The sequence below is a fragment of the Micropterus salmoides genome, unplaced genomic scaffold (assembly GCF_014851395.1).
Source record: "Micropterus salmoides isolate LMB-PRFRI ecotype aquatic unplaced genomic scaffold, ASM1485139v1 Ms_hic_scaffold_19, whole genome shotgun sequence".
NCBI classification, from domain to species: Eukaryota; Metazoa; Chordata; class Actinopteri; order Centrarchiformes; family Centrarchidae; genus Micropterus; species Micropterus salmoides.
The window spans coordinates 3,006,486-3,024,526 of record NW_024041039.1 but is presented as its reverse complement, the minus strand read 5'-3'; the positions used below and the strand labels follow the sequence as shown (position 1 = coordinate 3,024,526).

At 40.0% G+C, this 18,041-nt stretch overlaps 1 protein-coding gene across 1 annotated transcript in view; it reads left to right on the top strand.

The window, feature by feature from the left end:
• The window catches only part of LOC119910789 (nesprin-2-like), a 157,418-nt gene that overhangs the window by 85,093 nt on the left and 54,284 nt on the right, over positions 1–18,041 (top strand). The window contains exons 68-80 of the mRNA XM_038729597.1: positions 32–208; positions 891–1,028; positions 1,265–1,450; positions 1,547–1,660; positions 1,828–1,980; positions 2,065–2,181; positions 2,936–3,058; positions 3,893–4,027; positions 5,127–5,204; positions 6,083–6,244; positions 9,976–10,028; positions 10,190–10,451; positions 17,489–17,707. Coding sequence (XP_038585525.1) covers positions 32–208; positions 891–1,028; positions 1,265–1,450; positions 1,547–1,660; positions 1,828–1,980; positions 2,065–2,181; positions 2,936–3,058; positions 3,893–4,027; positions 5,127–5,204; positions 6,083–6,244; positions 9,976–10,028; positions 10,190–10,451; positions 17,489–17,707 — 1,917 coding nt within the window. The remainder of the gene's footprint in view (positions 1–31; positions 209–890; positions 1,029–1,264; positions 1,451–1,546; positions 1,661–1,827; positions 1,981–2,064; positions 2,182–2,935; positions 3,059–3,892; positions 4,028–5,126; positions 5,205–6,082; positions 6,245–9,975; positions 10,029–10,189; positions 10,452–17,488; positions 17,708–18,041) is intronic.

The window sequence follows — 18,041 nt, the reverse complement described above, 5'->3', positions numbered from 1 at the left end:
TGACTACCTGTGAATGTGTGTCTGTGTGCAGCGTGTGTGGGATGAGCTGGACGTGTGGCACTCGTGCATGGCGGCGCTTGAGGTGGACATGCAGGACTTGGAGAAACCAGAGGAGGCACTGACCCTCACTGAGAGACTTGTGGAGGTCCAGCAGCTCCACTCCCACTTGGCCAAACAGGCAGAGCAGAGGACCACCCTCATCAGCAAGGTCAGAATCACTTCAGTTCCCCTCACTCCTCTTTTTCACATCTGAAACTGCCTGTGTTTAATGTCACCTGTCTTATTCTCTGGCTATGATTTCATGAAGTCAGAGCTGTTGTGGCTGCAGATTTGTTTGATCTCCAACAACAACATGTGATTTGGCTTTGTTGCTATGATACTTTTGAAATCAGGCAGCCCATAGCCATATTATTATTGTATTTAATTAATATTTATACTATTTGTTTTCAGTCATCACTAGCAAACATCTGATGTTATGTATCACCCATATTTCTCATTAGGAAACACTCATAATGCCCTGCTCACAAGCATTGCAACTCTCTGCAGCTCCTGTCTGCATGTACAGTAAATACCACTTTGTTGTGTACTGTATGTGCTTTGATTTGCAATTTCGGATCGCGTCGGAAGTTGCTATCTGGAATCAGAATAAGAATCAGAAACATCTTTGTTGCCAAGTAGTTTTTACACATACAAGGAATTTGCTTTGTGACTATTTGTGTAACAATAGACGTAAAACTTTATAAATATGATATTGACAAAATATAGTAGTAATAGAAGAACCATAAAACTGCAGTGAGGGGGGTAAACGCTCCGGGGTTTGGTTCAGCCTGACGAAACAATGTCGGTGTGAACCCGCCCTTAAAGAAAATATGGTTTGTGTTTCTGTTCAGATCCAAACGTGGCTTCAGGAGCATCAGGAGATGATTAAGAGCTCTAAAAGCTGGATGGCAGAGGCTCAGTCGTGGCTCGCTGCTCCCTGCACCTACACCAGTGCTAAGTGTCTGAGTGGCCATGTTCGCGCTCTGCAGGTGGGTACACTGACCTGGGGTCTGTGCCTTTCTTTACACAGCACATTACTGTAATCAGCTATTCAATTAAATGTTTAATTTATACTTTATCAAACAGAATGTAGCAAATGGAAATGAAGCAAATTCTGTTTTTAAAATGAGCTGAATTGGTTGAAAAAATGGAAAACTTCTTGATGGATCTTTACTGATTATCAACACAGTTGTCAACAAATATTGCCGTCTGTCTTGTGTTGCAGACGGTGTTGGATGACTCGGCACAGATCCGAACCACTCTGCAGGGCTTCAGCTCAGTTCTGAAGGAAATGTCACAGGTTTGTGACGTCACAGCTCTCCAGGAACAACTAGTCGACGCCGACCGCCAAGTGGCCAACGTTCAAGACAGCTTCACTGCTCCTCTGTCTCAGCTGGAGCACGCCGCTGCCGTGAGTCTTAGATCTTTGAACTCTTCAACCGATTTCTGTTAGTTTATCTCTGTTTTATAAATGGTCTAATATACTGATTGATCTCTTGCTGTGTAGGAGGTGGAAGCCATTGAGAGTGAAGTCAAGCGGATGGAGAATGATGTGGCTGAAGTCAAGACCTTATTATCGTCTCCAGAGACTTTCCCCAGCCCCAGAGAAGAAAGCCTTAAGGTGGGACGTGGTTTGGAAGATTCATGAAATGAAGCTGATCGAGCGATTGTCAACTCTGTTTATGCTTTAATGGCTCAAGCCACAAATTGTAAAGAGTAGAAGTTTGTTTTAATACAAAAAAGGCATGTTTCTGAGCTGTTTTTCTGAAACCCCTCTTATGTGTACAGGCTGTTGAGCAGAGGATCCAGTCCATGAGGAGGACTGTAGCGGAGATCCAGAAGTGTAAACCAGACCTTTGTCTTCCAGAGAAGGCTGAAGAGACCCTGACTGTCTTTACTGTAGTGGACCAGCTCCAGACTCTGCTGCTGGAACTGGAGAAGGTCAATCAGTTACCCACTCACTCACTCACTCACTCTCTCACTCAAGCATCCATCACTGAACCTTCTGCTTTACTCTCTTTATAGAAGGTCCCTGCTGTGTTCATCCAGCAGCCCGCGACTCCGATCCAAACCAAAGTTCTGGTGGCCCAGCAGACGACCTCTCAGCCTCAACTTCTAAAATCCACTTCAGTGGAGTCTGAGGTGAGTTTGGTTCAAAGCTTTGTCTTTGGCTTAATTTAACTCTTTAAGGCCCCATCTTTAAAAACGAATGCAATCACCACACCAGCGTTTTAGCTGCGAGTTGATCTCCATCTATACTAAAACGGCTGAAAACGCACATCTTGTGGGCGTTCACGTACACAGAGCATGAGCGTGCCGGTGTAAACATGAAGCAGACAATCTGTTCCGTACTTACAGAAGATTTGGTGAAAGTATAAAGTACAGATGAGGAACCGCTCCAGATTTTTATTTTTTTACATGGACCAATAACGAGCTGGGACTGTAGTAAATACAGCGACATACATAAGTGTAGGCTGTCACCGTACAGAATATTTTAATAAAAATACCAAATTAAAAAACTCTGTCAGCAGCATCGTGTTTCTACTTTGCATGACTGATGAGACCCAGAGAGCCAAACGTGAGCGTCTGCGTCAGCGTTTCCATTTTCCTCCATTTTTGCCCGTCCACACTAAAACGCTTTCCGGAGTTTTAAAACGAAAAGCGGGGTCGGCAGCATTTTCCAACTTCTCCGTTTTAATCTGGATGGGAGGTGCAAATGTAGCAAAAGGTCTCCGTTTTAAAACAGAACCGTAGTAGAGTGGATGGGGCCTCACCTGTTAGACCGACAACAACAGTTATTAAAGTATGGTGGTAAAGTGACTTAAAATTCTTCATGGTCAAGAATATGTTCATTTATATCAAATAAGAAATCAGTTTAACAAAAACTGTACTTTAGCAGGATCAAATCAGAATTGCTCATGTTGAAGCGGACGTACTGAAGAGATCCGGAGCCATGCTGCAGACAGTGAAACAGTCCTCACCTGAACAGAGACTGTCCTGGACACCTGACAGCACTCAGGTAAGGAAGGCAGGGAGCCAACCCTCTGGTTAAAAACACCAAACTAACGAACACTGTATCTTTACAGTGGTGTGCCACCAAAGCGTGTTTGTCTCATTGACATGAAATCAACATCAACAAAAAACCTGTGTTTTGAAAAACAATATTCTCCCTGTGGTCTTTGATGGTTAGAAGAAAAGTTAGAATGAGTGGCACTAACATGCCTGCTTACCCATGCTTCCATGTGTTTTTAACAAAGTTATTTAACATATTGCAAATCCTGCATGCTTAATACTACAGTTTGTTTTGTTTTGGAAACTGAGTGCAGATAGTGGGACATCGAGCTACAGTTTGCTGTGCAAGACAATTTCACATGCAGTAAAAACTGGCCTTCATGTTCACCTCCCCACCTGCACACATCATGTGGCGTGGACTTTGTTTAAAGCCGCTAAAGTCAGGCTGAATTTACAGGGAAATTCGTAGAATATTTTGATTTGATGTAATGTTTTTGCAGAGTCTTCAGTTTTAATATTGATTCTCTAGAGGCATCACAGCTGTGTCTGTCTTAATAAACTACAACACTTTGCAGTGTGACGCTGTCTTTAAAATAATTCTTTGATCTGCATTTATAAAACGGATTATTTACTTGTTCCTTCTTTCCAACTTTTCACCAAAGATCATTGAAAACATCTTTCAGAGGTTAGAAAGGTTAGAAAAAAAACAATAGAACTGCAGACATTATACAAAGCTAACACTGATTAATTAGCAGCAGCCGTGGCCAGCTTACAGCTCAGTGTCCCAGATGCACTTTTGACCCCCCCCGTGTGACTGCACATGAGCGTATTTCCGTGTCAGCAGCGGGAGCATGAAGGCGTGCTCCAGGCTGAAGAAGCCGGAGAGGAAAAAGGGAGTGAGGAGCAGAGAGTGGAAGAAGGTGGAGGAGGTGTTTTCTGGTGGCTCTGGGATGCTTTCCTGGGCACTTCTCCAGAGGTAAAGAAGACCGAGAGTTGCTTTGGAAAAAACTTTCATTCATTTCGTTCCTCTTTCCCACAATCCTTTTGGTCACCTCTTTTTCCCCTCGGAGTTCTTTGTGACCCAAGGTCAGCTGCTTACAATGTAGGTGGGAGGTATTTATCACGCTCAAAGAGTTTTACAACAAAATATAGTCAAATCTGTTAGTTTTAACTTAGGGCTGGACGATATGGCCAAAAATGTTATCGCGATAAAGATTTTCATATCTATCGAGATCGATAATTATCACGATAAGTATCAAATCGTTATTTCTTTTGAGTTTAAAGGCTGATTTTTGCTTCTGAGTGGAAGTTGAAGAAACCTGATGTTGTGGTTTAAACTCTAAATTATGGTCAACACTAGATGCTAAACAGTAGATCACATCACATAAATCTGAGGTGGAAAACATAATTATGATAAAATCTTTGTCAACAAATATGCGCGAGTCAAATTAAGTAAAAGCTTTTTTCGGTCCCTTTTCCCCCACAAAATAAACATCTTAATAAAAAGTCCTAATTTGTGGATGATTCAAGTGAATAAAGTCAAACATTTATTGAATATTTATTGAACATTTGTTATATGGTTATTGAAAAAAATTATATTGCGATAATAATTGTTATTGTTTTATTGTCCAGCCCTAGTTTAACTCTTTTAGACCATGTGGCTGATTGCTTGTATCCCAGCAGTCTAGTTGTTATTAAATCATTTCTATATGACTAAGATCTGATCTTTTTGACCTGGGTCACTCTGCTCTCCACATCACTGCTGGCAATATGTTTTTCACCTCTACTACCGTCTTATCATATCAGCTGCTTGCTGCATCTACAATCCCTTCCCTGATCCTTAATACATCTCTTCAATCACTGCAGTCACAACTCCCTGTTTTCTACCTTAACCTCTCTGCAATCCTGTGTTGTTCTTCCTCTAGAGAGCAGTATTGAACAGTGTTTGTAATCTGTGTGGCGGCACCATTGAACCTTGTTAACCCCACTCAACAGTGTTCTCTCTTTCAGCCATTCAGCATTTTGGCTTGGTGGTTTATATGGACTATTTTAATATGTCTCATTGTTGGTGTTAGGAACCTACGGTTGTTGTCCCCAAAGAGACTGAAGCTGCCACCGGACAAAGCAGTGAACGGCCGGTAGAAGATAGACAGGTAACTCAAACATCATCCATGGCTCCTGTTGAAATTATTAATTTAGTGGCATCAAATTTAATCACAAGACCAAAACCAACATTGAATTGATCCTACCAACAAGTATTGTTCCATACAGCTCCAGTGTTGTCCAAAAACAATTAAAAACACTTCAGTGAGCCACACCGTTGCGCTCATTACCACAACATGCACTCTGTAGTTTATTTTTGTTCAATGCACACACACCTTCCTGCTGTCGTAAATACTCTGGTAGCAAACCAAACCTCATCTCAAAATAGAACCAACAACTGCACTATTTACTCCTGTGTGTGTGCTAAAAACTAGTGTGCCCAGCTTTTTAAGTACATGGGAGAAGTCTGCCCTCAGGATTTTCTGTCAGAAAGCTTGATTTCGCCGCTCGATTAGGTTTAGGAAAAAAGAAAGGGAGCAACGCCTTCCTGCCAGACAACCCTGAGGGCACACCTCCCCTAATGCACTGCCTTTTCAAAAAAAATAAAAGTAAATATCTTTGACCCATTTTGCTTGGAGCTGAGTGCCACAGATGGCGTAAGAGTGTCGGAACAAACTCCTTGTTGGTTTCAGTCTCTTTATGGGATTTGTTGACAATAACAAAAAGATATCACCAGCCTTTAATTAACCTCAATTTCCTTTAATAAAAATGAATTAACATTAGAAACTGCCAGTAAGAGCTGTTGACTTTGTTTTACACAACAGCTGGCTACACAAAATAACAAAATGATGTTAATAACGGCGTGTAATATAATTCCGCATCAGTAACTGTGTGATTCCTTATCTCCTGGTAACCCTGTAGACTGAACGATCAATATATTTAACTGACTGACCTGACTGATCTTCTAACCCTGCTCATGTTTCTTCAGGATGTTGAGGGCCCTACTGACACCACAGAAGCAAGTTCATCTGAAGCGTTATCAGAACCCCCGGGCACAGTCAGAACCCAGTCACTGCCCGAGAGCATGGTAAACACGCCCTCCACCGTCTCCAAAGCCGACGCTGGGTCCCAGCAGAAATGTGTAGTCTCCTAGATCTAGAACTTGTGTGACTAGAACTTCTCACTTCTTCTTGATGTAAGCGATGACCTTCCCGCATCTTTTAGAGCTCTTCTAGAATCAGCTGTCGACTTCATTCTTTTTCCTCTAGAGCCAATCCAGGAACTCCCGTTTATTCTGAAACCAACCCTGCTAGAACCTCTACCCCCCCATTGTGTTCAGACCTGTAATTCCTTCTAGAACCAAGCCTAGAACATCTATCATAGATCTCCCAACTTCTTCTAGATCCAACCTTAGAAGACCAATGCTGTGTCTCAGTTTGGTTTTGTTTGCTTTTTGAGCTCATAAGTGCGTTCACACTGATAATTATGGCAAAATGCAGTGCACTCTTTGCACGTAGATTGTGTACTAACGGTCAAACGGTTGAGTGTGGAACCGGACACTTGCCATTTTGGCTACGTAGCGGAAGGGGAGTTTTTGCAATTGCTCAATTGAACATGCCTTGTTCACGAATGTAATTTATACATGTGTTTTATCAAAGTTCACGCACTACAGAAGTAAGTACACAGTATACACGGTGTACTGCAGGAAAGTGAACTAACGGAAGTATCTAAATTGGGACACAGCATGGATTTCAGGATATTATCACCTTGAAAGTCTCCATTCTTCTAGAACAAGCAAATAATTCCCACTTTTCTTAGACACAGGTCTAGAGCTCAAAAGACTACCTACAACCAAACCTTACAAGTCCTAACTTCTACTAGAACCAAACCAAAGCCCTTGATGTTTTTACCAAAGAATCGCCTTGTCTTGTAGAACCAGGCTTGTTGTCTCTGAACTCCTCGTGTCTTCTAGAACCAAACCTAGAATCTACTAAAATCTGTTCTAGATCGTCCAACTTCTTCTAGATCCAACCGTGGAACTTCCAGTCTTAACTTCAAGGCTTCCTGTAGAATCTTGTAGAACAACACCTAGAGCTCAGAACTCTTATCATCTTCTAGAACTAAACCTACGACACTTATTTTTCTAGAACCAAGGCTGAAATATTCTAGCACCAAATCCAGCCTGCAGGTTCTTCTAGAAACGTCTCACTGTCAGACCTCAGTGCATTTACATGGCAGATAATTCCAGCAGTTAAGAGCAGTGGACGTGTTGTTTTAGTGTTTCTTACTGCGTTATGAAAAACCAAAACAGCGGATAGGACTGAGTAATTAAAGCAAATTAAATTTGTGTGCCACAGATGTATTTTTTCCAAGTTCATTTGTGTGTTTATGTGAAGGACTACTGAAGCAATTCTGCTTATTCATTGACGAGTGGTCACCACTGAGATGTGTTAAAAGATGACACAGCACGTTACTTGCAATTATGTGAGAAGATGTTAGCAGGGGAATGCTTACTGTTTTACCCAAACCTGAAAGCAGACGGATAGTATTTAGCATGTGGGGTGGACGGTTTTTAACAGTCTGTAATAAGCTTTAGCACGGACCTTAATTCTGATGGGGTAAAATGTTTTTATAAAAGGCAGAAACAAAGTGTACCAATAGACATATTTTGTGAACCACGTTTTTGTATCCTTTAGGGAATGGTGATTGACAACTTTTGATTATTAACCTTTCATTTACTCTCTGAGCTCATTTGCCAGCAAATATGGAGCACATCTGTTAAAATAAACTCTTGTTTGCTTGCTTATATGCTTCTGCTATCTCTATTTTCATATATGATGATTAATTGTTGTTTACAGAATTGATTGATTAACTGAGTAATTATTACTTCAATTAATTGCTCAGTCACTGCCTGGCAGCAGGAGGGGAGCGTGGAGGAAGATTCCCACTTTGTTATGAATCACCATGTTCACTTTCACTCTCTACGAAACAGCTTTTGTACTTCAGGAAATTACCTTTTTTAAAATGACTGTTGGCCATGAAAATGCACTGGTTTGACATGATTACCGATTAACACACTGTTGTTGGCAGGTAAAAACCACGAAACTCCAAATTTAGTTTTAGTTTAGTATTGTTTACACTCAACTAATCAAAAATGATGTCACTTGCTCTGTAAGATGCTTAAGGCTCATTTATGATTTCAGCAATTCATCAGTTCCAGTCAAATAACAGTAAAACTATTTTTGGAGATATAAGGTTTTCACCTGGAAGCAGCAGTACTGAGATGTCTTACATTACACGGCATGTGCTGTACTTGTACCTTGTTCCACGTTTGTCTTTCCATTCTGTCTACATATCCAAAAAAAGAGGACAAATAAACCCACAACAGTGATCTACTCCCCCGTCTCTCTTTCTCTGTGTCAGGAGCTCATGAAGGGACAGAGGGGGCTTGCATGGAGGGTGGAAGACCCAGAGGGGCTGAAGACACACACAGTATATACACAGAGCACACAGACACCTGTAGACTGCACACAGGACAAGGACCCAATCACACCTGTCCAGAACACACTCACAAAGGACTCACGTACACGTAGTGAGGAAATCAAAGATTTTAGAGCTGTCAGATCAGAAAGCAGTGAGGTGGACAGCTTGTGGTCTCAAAGCAAAGTTCTGCCAACATCTGAAGTCTTTTAGAAACAGCAGCAACCATAGCCACTACACCTGCGTATGCACCCTCTAAAGTCAGTGTAGCAGAGGCCTCAGCGCCTCCCACCTGCACATTCAGACTGCAGCTGCCCTGATGAGCAATAAATAAATAAAAAGTCCCATTCACTGCTGGTTCCAGCATGATAACACAAACAAAAGCTCCGTCCCCCTCCTAACCCTCTAACCGTGCAGGAGTGGATGCAGAGTTGGGGCCTGGTTGCACATAAATAACTCACTGATGGAGTAAGTTCACAAAACTGCTGTTAAATTAAAAGATAACCATCCATTGATTGATTGATGATAATAATACAACCCTGCTTGATGTGCAGGTTGACTCACACTCAACCCTGGTGAATGCTGTATTTCTTTAACTTGCATTTACCTTTTAATGCATTTTTATTACATTTTGCATTTAGACTTGTGAACTTCTTTACACTTCCCACTTACATTTATACAGCTTTATATTGATCTAACTGAGACTAAATTAATATTTTATATACTGTAGGTTTTGACCGTTAAACACTATGTTGTGATGTTTATTTATGTTTTGTTGCCCTCTGTAATGGATTTTTCAGAGCATAACTTAGTATTTTAAAGTGAACTAGCAAAAATGTTCCCTCAGTATGTACGGTATAGACTCAAAAGTTTCATATTTATTACCAATTTGAGACAACCTTTGATCGTAAATACTCTCTCCTCACAAAGAGAAAGAGGCTGTATAATCACATTAGACCTGTGTGACATCAAAGTCTGCTGAATGCTTTAGTCAAGTGATTCATTCAGTGCAGGTTTGTTGACTCTTGGTGTTCACCTCCTGTTAAGGCCGCTTCAAATCCTCAGTAGTTTCTTGGCAACGGTATGCACAGAGCTCAGCCATGAAAGAAAACATTTGATTCATTGTTAGTTTGCACACCATGCAAAATACTTTAAAAAAAGAAGCGGGAAGCAGGGGTCGGGGTCTTAAGTACAGGAGAATAAAAGAGCACTAAAACCTAGACCTGAAGTTGTGGTAGAATAAGAGATCAGATGGTTGACAGCTGCAAACTGCACTAACAGTGTGAGGAGGAAGTAGGGAAGTGTCTGTGTTTACTGCTCACTCAGCTCACCCGGCCTCCGTCTCAGCTCCACCCCTGTAGCCTGAGGCCTCTTTACATTCTCTGTCCTCCTGTGATAAAGAGTCGCTGTCACTGGAGCCCTGCCACCGCTCCAGGAAGTGGTTTCTGCCACAGGTGGGCGGAGCAGAGAGCGAGGGAAAGAGAGAGAGAGAGAGATAACCAGGCAGGGGAAAGAGACTGGAAGTGTTAGTGTGAGAATTCCAGGTCAGAATTATTTGGATTAGATTATTATTAGAGCTGCAGCCAGTTCAGGTAGTTTCAACTTAAAGACACAGTTTGCTCAGCTCCTCTTCTCTACCTGCGTCCCTGGAGCAGAGAGGTTCAGCCAGGTGTGTTGTGTTTGTGTCCCAGGCCCTGGAGGAGCCTCGGCCGGCCGGGTCCCCGCCTGGGCCCCGCCCCATTGAAGGTGTCCTCCATGTCTGCCTAGAGAGCGTCTGCCAGCTGGAGCTGTGGCTGCAGAACGCCCAGAGGAGCCTGGTAGCTGCCGGTTCATCGACCATGCAGGTCAGCATGGAGCAGCAGCTCCTCACCTGCCAGGTAAGCTCCGCCCACCAGGGGAACAGGCCACTCCCAGGATTTACAGGTCAAAAGACGTCTAGATACCTACAGGGAGTTAAAACAGGGCTAAATGAGGTTAAAAAGTGAGTGCAGGTTTAAACTACACTCTGAAATACAGGCTTAGATTTTAAATGAAGAAATGATGTTGAAATGATGGAAATGTACAGTATGTAGCTTAGATAGAAAACTTTTCCCAAAGAATTTTAACACACATAGCTGGATGTCTTTCAGCCTTCAAATTACCAAATTGATGCGTCCTGGGCTGCTGTGTGATTTTAACCTTGGTTGTTATTCATGAAATTTAAACAAACAAATGTCTGCTATTGATCAAAAGTTTATGATTTGCTACAGTATCAGGAAGCTCTTTCTAGGAAAAACAATCCTCTAGCGCAGTGATTCCTCATGCGTTTGGCTTGTGGTCCCTCAAAATGAAGCAAGGTTTTCTTCAGAACTCGTCTACCGGTTGAGACTTCTTAGTTTTAACTGATTATTTTTGAAGCCTGAATTATATAATTAATAATATATACAGTATATATAATAATAATTTGTCATTGTCATTTAGAAACAGGAAAGGGTCTTCCCCAAACTGTTGCCAGAGTTGGAAGAACACAATTGTCTAAAATACCATTGAATGTCCATTTAAAGGAGGAAGGGATGTAGACCAAAAACAGCTTCAGACCAAAAGTACACTAAAGTATGTTTACAACGCTGACCACAATGAATCAGGCTTCATCAACAGAAGATTCAATTAACAGGACAAAACAGAACTGCTCAGTGTTTGATTGACGACTCTGGGACGGGTGATACAAAATGCCAAAGGTCAGTTTCATTTTGAAATGTCCTGAAAGTCAGTCACATACAGTCATGATCTTGTTTTTCCAATCAGCTCTTACAGTCTGAGATCATAATCCTGCCTTTGTTCGGTCTGTGCGCACCAATCAGCTGAGAGTATCAGCAATCGCAGGTCACTGGACGAGTCGTGAGTTTACACACATCTCAAGTTGCACAACAGCAAAATATGACTCATGAATCGTTTCCTTATCTCAGCTCTGCACAGATACAAAGTTAAGATAATCACATTCTGAGGATTATTTTGGCCGCTCAAGGGTTCAAATTTCCCTCCGCTTGTTTCCGGCCCACGTAAGACACGTCTGTGCGTGGAGGAGTCAAAATGCATCAGCAAGGAATGTTAAGCCAGTTTGCGTTCAATACATTTATGTTTGCAGGTCTTTCTGTCAGGGAGCTTCCTCCAGCAGCTGATTTGACTCACATGTCAGTGATCTGTTTGTTTTCACTATCTCTGTGATGATAACACAGTAACGCCGACTGTGTTGCCACTTACGGCTGTAAACACACAATAGAGTCACATTAATATATTTGCTCAGCAGGAAAAGCATTGAATAATAACCAACATTACCTGGGTTGGAAGATCTCAAACCAAAAATATCTAAACTTCATCATTCTCCAAACGACTTTGCTCTACGGTGGTGAAAATGTAACCAGGCATGTTGAGCTGAATGTGAACAGCTGACGACATAATAAGTGGAACATTTAATTTTCTCTTTGTTTATTCACTTTCAGTGCAACATTTATAATAGCTTTTGTAAATTTATGATCAAAATTTGACAATGTCAGTAGTCAAAAATTAGCTCTAGTTGACAATTTTGTGATAGTGTTCACCCAACAGCAGCAACATGCCGGCAAGCAATTTAATTCTAATAGCCGTCTGAACACAGTCCTGACGTCTAGACTAAAACAAGGCTGAATTTGGGCTTTCAGTGAAAAGTTAACAGACGTGTAACCGCAGCCCAAGAATCAATTAGACTGCTTTTGTATGACTACATATCTACAGACAACAGAATAACTCAAACATAACAGATTCTCATAAATGGCAATCCATCCATAAATATGAAGGTTTTATTTAGAGAAAGGATTACAACGTTAAGATAATACAACATGATGAAAATATTAAGGAATTATTGATAAGATATTATTATATATTATTATAAATACAAAACTTATGGTACTAAAAGGCTACATCCAAATATCGATCTTCATCCAAGTTGCTACTTGATGCAGCAAGAGCATCAGCTTGGTCTCTCAGTTAGTTAGTAAGAATATAAGTAAACATTATAATTGACTGCGCTCAACGTTATTCCATAAGACATGTTCCCTTTCGGTCGGTGCAACACATTAGTATTTTTCTATCTCTAGATATTCCTCTTACAGCATTCCTGGACATCAGCTGTCCTCACTGACACGCTGTGTCTTGCTGTATCATCACTTCCTTGTTCTCAGGCCAGATCATTTTCAGATGAGTCTCAGTGAGCAGAGTTCATTAACTGTCCCCCTCTGGGACATTATTACCTCTGCAGTTGGCTGTAAGTCTGCTTGTAAATGGCAGCCTGTGAATTCAAACCAGGGCTGCTGGACAAAGTGACAGAACGGTCGTCTCGCTAAATATTAACCTAATGCAGTCTAGTCTTTTGCCTCACTCTTGTCTGTAAATGTCTTGATGTTCTGTATGCTTGTGATGCTTTAGTTCAATACAACGTTAAATATCCCCAGTTCTCTCTTTGTTTCCTGTCAGGAAGCTTCATCCATCAACCCATCAGTCCATAGTTTAATAAACGCCAAATGCCAGCTGCTGGTATTTGCATTAAAGGGCGCAGTGTGTCTGCAGAGGTGGTGGCCAGACTGGCAAAGACCAGGATGTTAAAAATCAACTAATCAAATGTTGTAGTTTTAAACTCTGCCAAGTCTCCCTGACTACCGAACAACACGTGAAAACAGGCTGCAGAACGCAGCACCAGTTACAGCACGGCTACTAATAAACTTGTTTATATTATCAATTTACACTGGATGTTTTCACACACTGTGTTGGTGAGTTAACATGTTGTTGTCCTGTGAAAAACTAGTATCTCCAAAACGTTCATGATCTATGAAAAACATTCCTGTTTTGAGTTCTGTGGCAGCACAAACTCTGAAACTCCGGTGGGTTTCAGATTGGATATTATCTTAATCTAAACAAACTAAGTCCGCAGTCCTTACTGCAGCGGCCCAGGTTCAGCTGGTAAAGGGATGCATCATCCTTTACACAGTCTAGGTTTCTATGTTTTGGGGAACAGAGATCCTCTCTCGGCCTTGAATGCACATTCCAGGAGAGGAGAGGAACAACAAGAGAGGGAAAACACCAAAACAATCTCACAGCTCTGAACTAAACCCTAGAAAATGTGGACGGACTAACATAAGGACTATAGGAGAGGAAAGGTTAAGGATAAAAACACAATACATATAAATCTATAAGACATCACGAGAAGAGTAATAATAATATTAAAAGATCATACATATAAGATTAAATGTAAGAGGACACAATTTTCTGCCATAACGCAATTAATTTCATACATTTCATTAAATAAGTTAATAAATCAGTGTGTGTTAAAAAAATAATAATGAAAAAATATAATGTAAAATATATAAATACAAGTAAAAATAAATATTAAAAATAAAAAAAGCAGTAAGCGTATTAAAATAATATATTAAAAATAATTAATAAATAAATAAAACAGTAGATGTGTATGTGTACTAAGAGACAAAAAATAAAATAAATAAACAACAAAAAAATCTGTATCAAATGTGAAATAAAGGAACAATCATTAAAATAACAAACAATTAAAATAATTTCAACATTTTAAAGTACATTATTATTTATTAATCTAGTCTGAGTTTCAACTGGTTGCCCTTGTGGCATGAGGAGATATATTTTGCTGCAATGATTTCTGTCTCTCCCTCGCCTACATTTCCTGTCTTTCTTCAACTGTATTAACAGAAATGAATGCAGACATTGATCTGGGAGACTTTCCTCTATCCAGAAAGAAACAACTAAATCATTAATTTAATTAATTTATTGCTTAATTCTGTTTTTGTAAGTTCATTTTTAGTAGAAAAGTCTGCAGAAACACACTTACAGATTTATCAGTCGTTTTATGTTGCTGTTGCTTCCATTCATCAAATCAGAGGGAGACGGACGTTTGTGTCAGTTTGTTGAATGTTAACATTCATTAAAATAAAATAAAAATTGAAAGTTACTCTTTCAGATAAACATAGTGAGATAAAAATATAAGTGAAATGGAAATACTCACGGGGTCAGTATCACTATAAAGTACCTTTGGTGTCCTCCTCAGAATTACTCAGTCATCATGAACATATTATAAAATAATTGATTTCAGAGGTTTTATTATAAATGACCAGACATTTACACACACATCAGATTAGAAATGTTTCCCTCGCTTTATATCACTTTCTTTGATTGAGTGCAAGTGGTTTTTGTATGTCCCACGTGCTGCTCTGCTAATTTCAATGAGTATAATAAGCGGTTTGGTCCTCAGCAGTTTCATTCATAAAACAAATCATTTTGATCATTTATCTTTAATTTTTATTATAATATTAAACATTTTGTACGTGTCCCTGAAATTGCTGTCCACCCTGTCACTGTGGGGTAACCAATGGATTTAGTGACATCATCACCAGCAATTTGTCTGTGTTAAATTAGAGGTTTAAATAATAATAATAATAATCTTTATTTGTAGAGCACTTTTCAAAAACAAGTTACAAAGTGCTTTAACAAGTGTAAAGACAATAATACCCAAGAGACAATAATACAAAAACAATACAAGATAAAAGCATGAAAAACATTAAACAACTGCTGGAAGTACATAACATTTCTACACTTCTATTTCTTCATTTTCGTCATATTGTTATGATTGTTATTATGATGGACATGGTACATTACATGGAGGACTTGTGCTTAGTTTCCCCACATTCTTATAATTTTAAACATATTTAAACACTTATTACTCACATATATGCTTCATTTTAGTGTAGTGGGAGTTTGTTTGGTAATATTGGTACCAGCAGGCCTGTTGATGATCATGATTTAGTGATATTTTACAAACTTCTATGTAATTAAAACAACAGACTGCGATCTAAACATATAGTCTATATAACAGATTGCAAAGACAGCTGTGCAAATGTAAAAGAACAAAACCTAGGCTGTTTGAAAGAGCAATGACAGTGACAAAGAAAATCCTTCAGTCTGTTAAAATGACCAAGTCAAAACCATTACTAATTAATAATACTAAAAAACGTTGCATGATGTGTTTTTGACAAAGGTCTGAAGATTTTTTAATTGCAGGGCCATATTGTCGTAAACTCTGTTTTTTTTTTAGACTTATGTAAAACTAGAAAGTTTCCAAAAATCATTCTTCATAATGCTTAAAGGTTTCCTGTTGGTTAACAAATGATGTGTTGTCTTCTAGTTCAGCCATTAAAGCCTTCGTCCACCCTGTCATTTCCCCGTTTTATAATAATAAACAAATTATTTTATTTTATGAACAAATGAAGACCAAATACTATTGTTTGACAGTTTGACCAGATATGTTTGTTGAAAAGAAAGTGCAAAAATCACAGATGACGGGGTGGGCACATTTTGCTTTTTGTTCATACTTTGTAGGCTTACAATTAATTTATAAAAAGAGCTGGAGCTTGACCAACATGCATTTCTAACAAACTAAGGTCTACTTAATAAAATGTATATAAAGTTAAATGGAAAATCTCAAAGGCACTTTATAGTGATAATGAGTACCTGAATATAGTACTTAAAACTTTTGTACTGAAGTAGATATACTTAATACTATCCTATAGATTTACTATTATTTTTCATCTCTGCTCACTCTGGTTTACAAGTAAAATGTAAAATGTGGATATCTGACGGTTGGGGATGTGTGTGGTGTAATAGTTTTCAGTCAACACAGTCGTGCCCTCACAGGCTTCATTATTATGTCCACATTCAAAGTTTTTGGCAGGTATTTTCCTCCCAGGATTCACTCCCTGCCGACCCTGAGAGCGTAACTCGAGCCTCCGTTAAAGTTTCAGGATTAAACACACCCCACAGTCACACGTCACATTTGAATGAAGCTTTGTGGGCAAACAAACAGCAACTGATGAGATCTTGTCGTCTGTTCAAATGTACTAAAGAGCCTCGTTCACAGAGATGCCTTATTCATGACCCGGGTCTAATTTAAACAGCTGACCTCATAATCCAAAGCTATTCTATGGCTTTTGTTTCTGATACAATAGAAGGCAGGAAGTGTGGTGAAATACACTGTAAAATTGTAATAGAGAAGTCAAAAAAACTAAAGCACAAGCAACACACAGAAGGGGGTGACACTACTTAGCTTCAGTGGAAATAAGAGGAGTTGAAGGGTAAGTTGGATGAATTTGCAGAGTTATACCCTTTTAACACCATGATGAGAGAGTGTGTGCTGGTAAACCCTGTAAAAATAGGAGACAGACTCCTTTCACAATGTCAGTAGACGAGTTTGCCTTTTCTGTTTTTGTCTAATGCTCAATGTCACGACCACGCTGGAAAACAGGGTTGATAAAGAGTAGAAAGCAGCATGAAGGCCAGAGACTGCGTCACGGTGGTCACAGTATGGAGCCCGCAGACTGTAAAAAAATGAAGACGTAGCTGCAGTGTCTCTGGTTAAGAGCACCATGGTTAGCAGGTGACAGGGGTGTTTAAAGTGTTTGTGTGCTCTGAAAGACTTCACAGTTTGGATATGAAGTCTTACTGTTAGCCTAGCATGCTAACACTATTGATGAGACACGCCAGAAGAGGGGAGTGAAAATTAGGGGTGTTGGGGTTTTTATTTGTCCAGTGTGAAAGAGGCTGTAGCTAAAGTGTAAGCAGAAGGTGTGAGTCAGTGGAAATCCAAGCACTGAAGGGAGCTGAAACAATAAAGTGTGAACACTGAAAGGAGTTGAAGTGCCAGTTGGGGCACTGAATATAATGTAAGTGTTATTGATTGTAATGCTAATTTTAATAAATGAAACATGCAAACATAACAAACATATAACATCAAACATGTAGAGATAATGAAGCCGCTTTCTGCCATGCATGTGCATCCTGCTCGGCACAGAGTGGATGTTATTTTACTGTGTGTGTTCATGTATAGGAGATGTTCTTGGAGATCGAGCAGAACGTTGCGAGCCTGGCGGCGCTTGGCCAGGCCGCTGACCAGCAGCAGCAGCAGCAGGATGAACTGGGAGCTGTGGGATCCCAGCACGAAACAGCTGAGCTGCTCTCCTCCAAACTGGAGCTCCTGAAGGCCAACCTGGTCTGCTTCCAGCAGCTGCTACAGGACAGACAGGGAGAGGAGAGAACAATAACACAGGTGCGTATTCATAGATTTCTGCTCACTAAATGCTATAATTAATTTGTTGGGTTTTTTTATTTGGGAAAAAATAACATAAGAAATCATCTTTCCCACCAAACAGAAATCCTTCCATCTCATTCCTTTAGCTAGTTGCTCTCTTAGTTTATTTTTATTCAGTTTCAGTTTAAAGACACGTTGAGGCGGGTGTTTCTGCTGCTGACAGCAGAACATGTGGAAAAGTTGCTCCCTGATTATTATTAACAAGTTTGCAAATAAGCCATTGCAGGCTTGTGGCTAGTGTCATATCCGCAGGCACTAAGCACAGTTTTTTGAGGAAAGAAAAGTCTTTTAA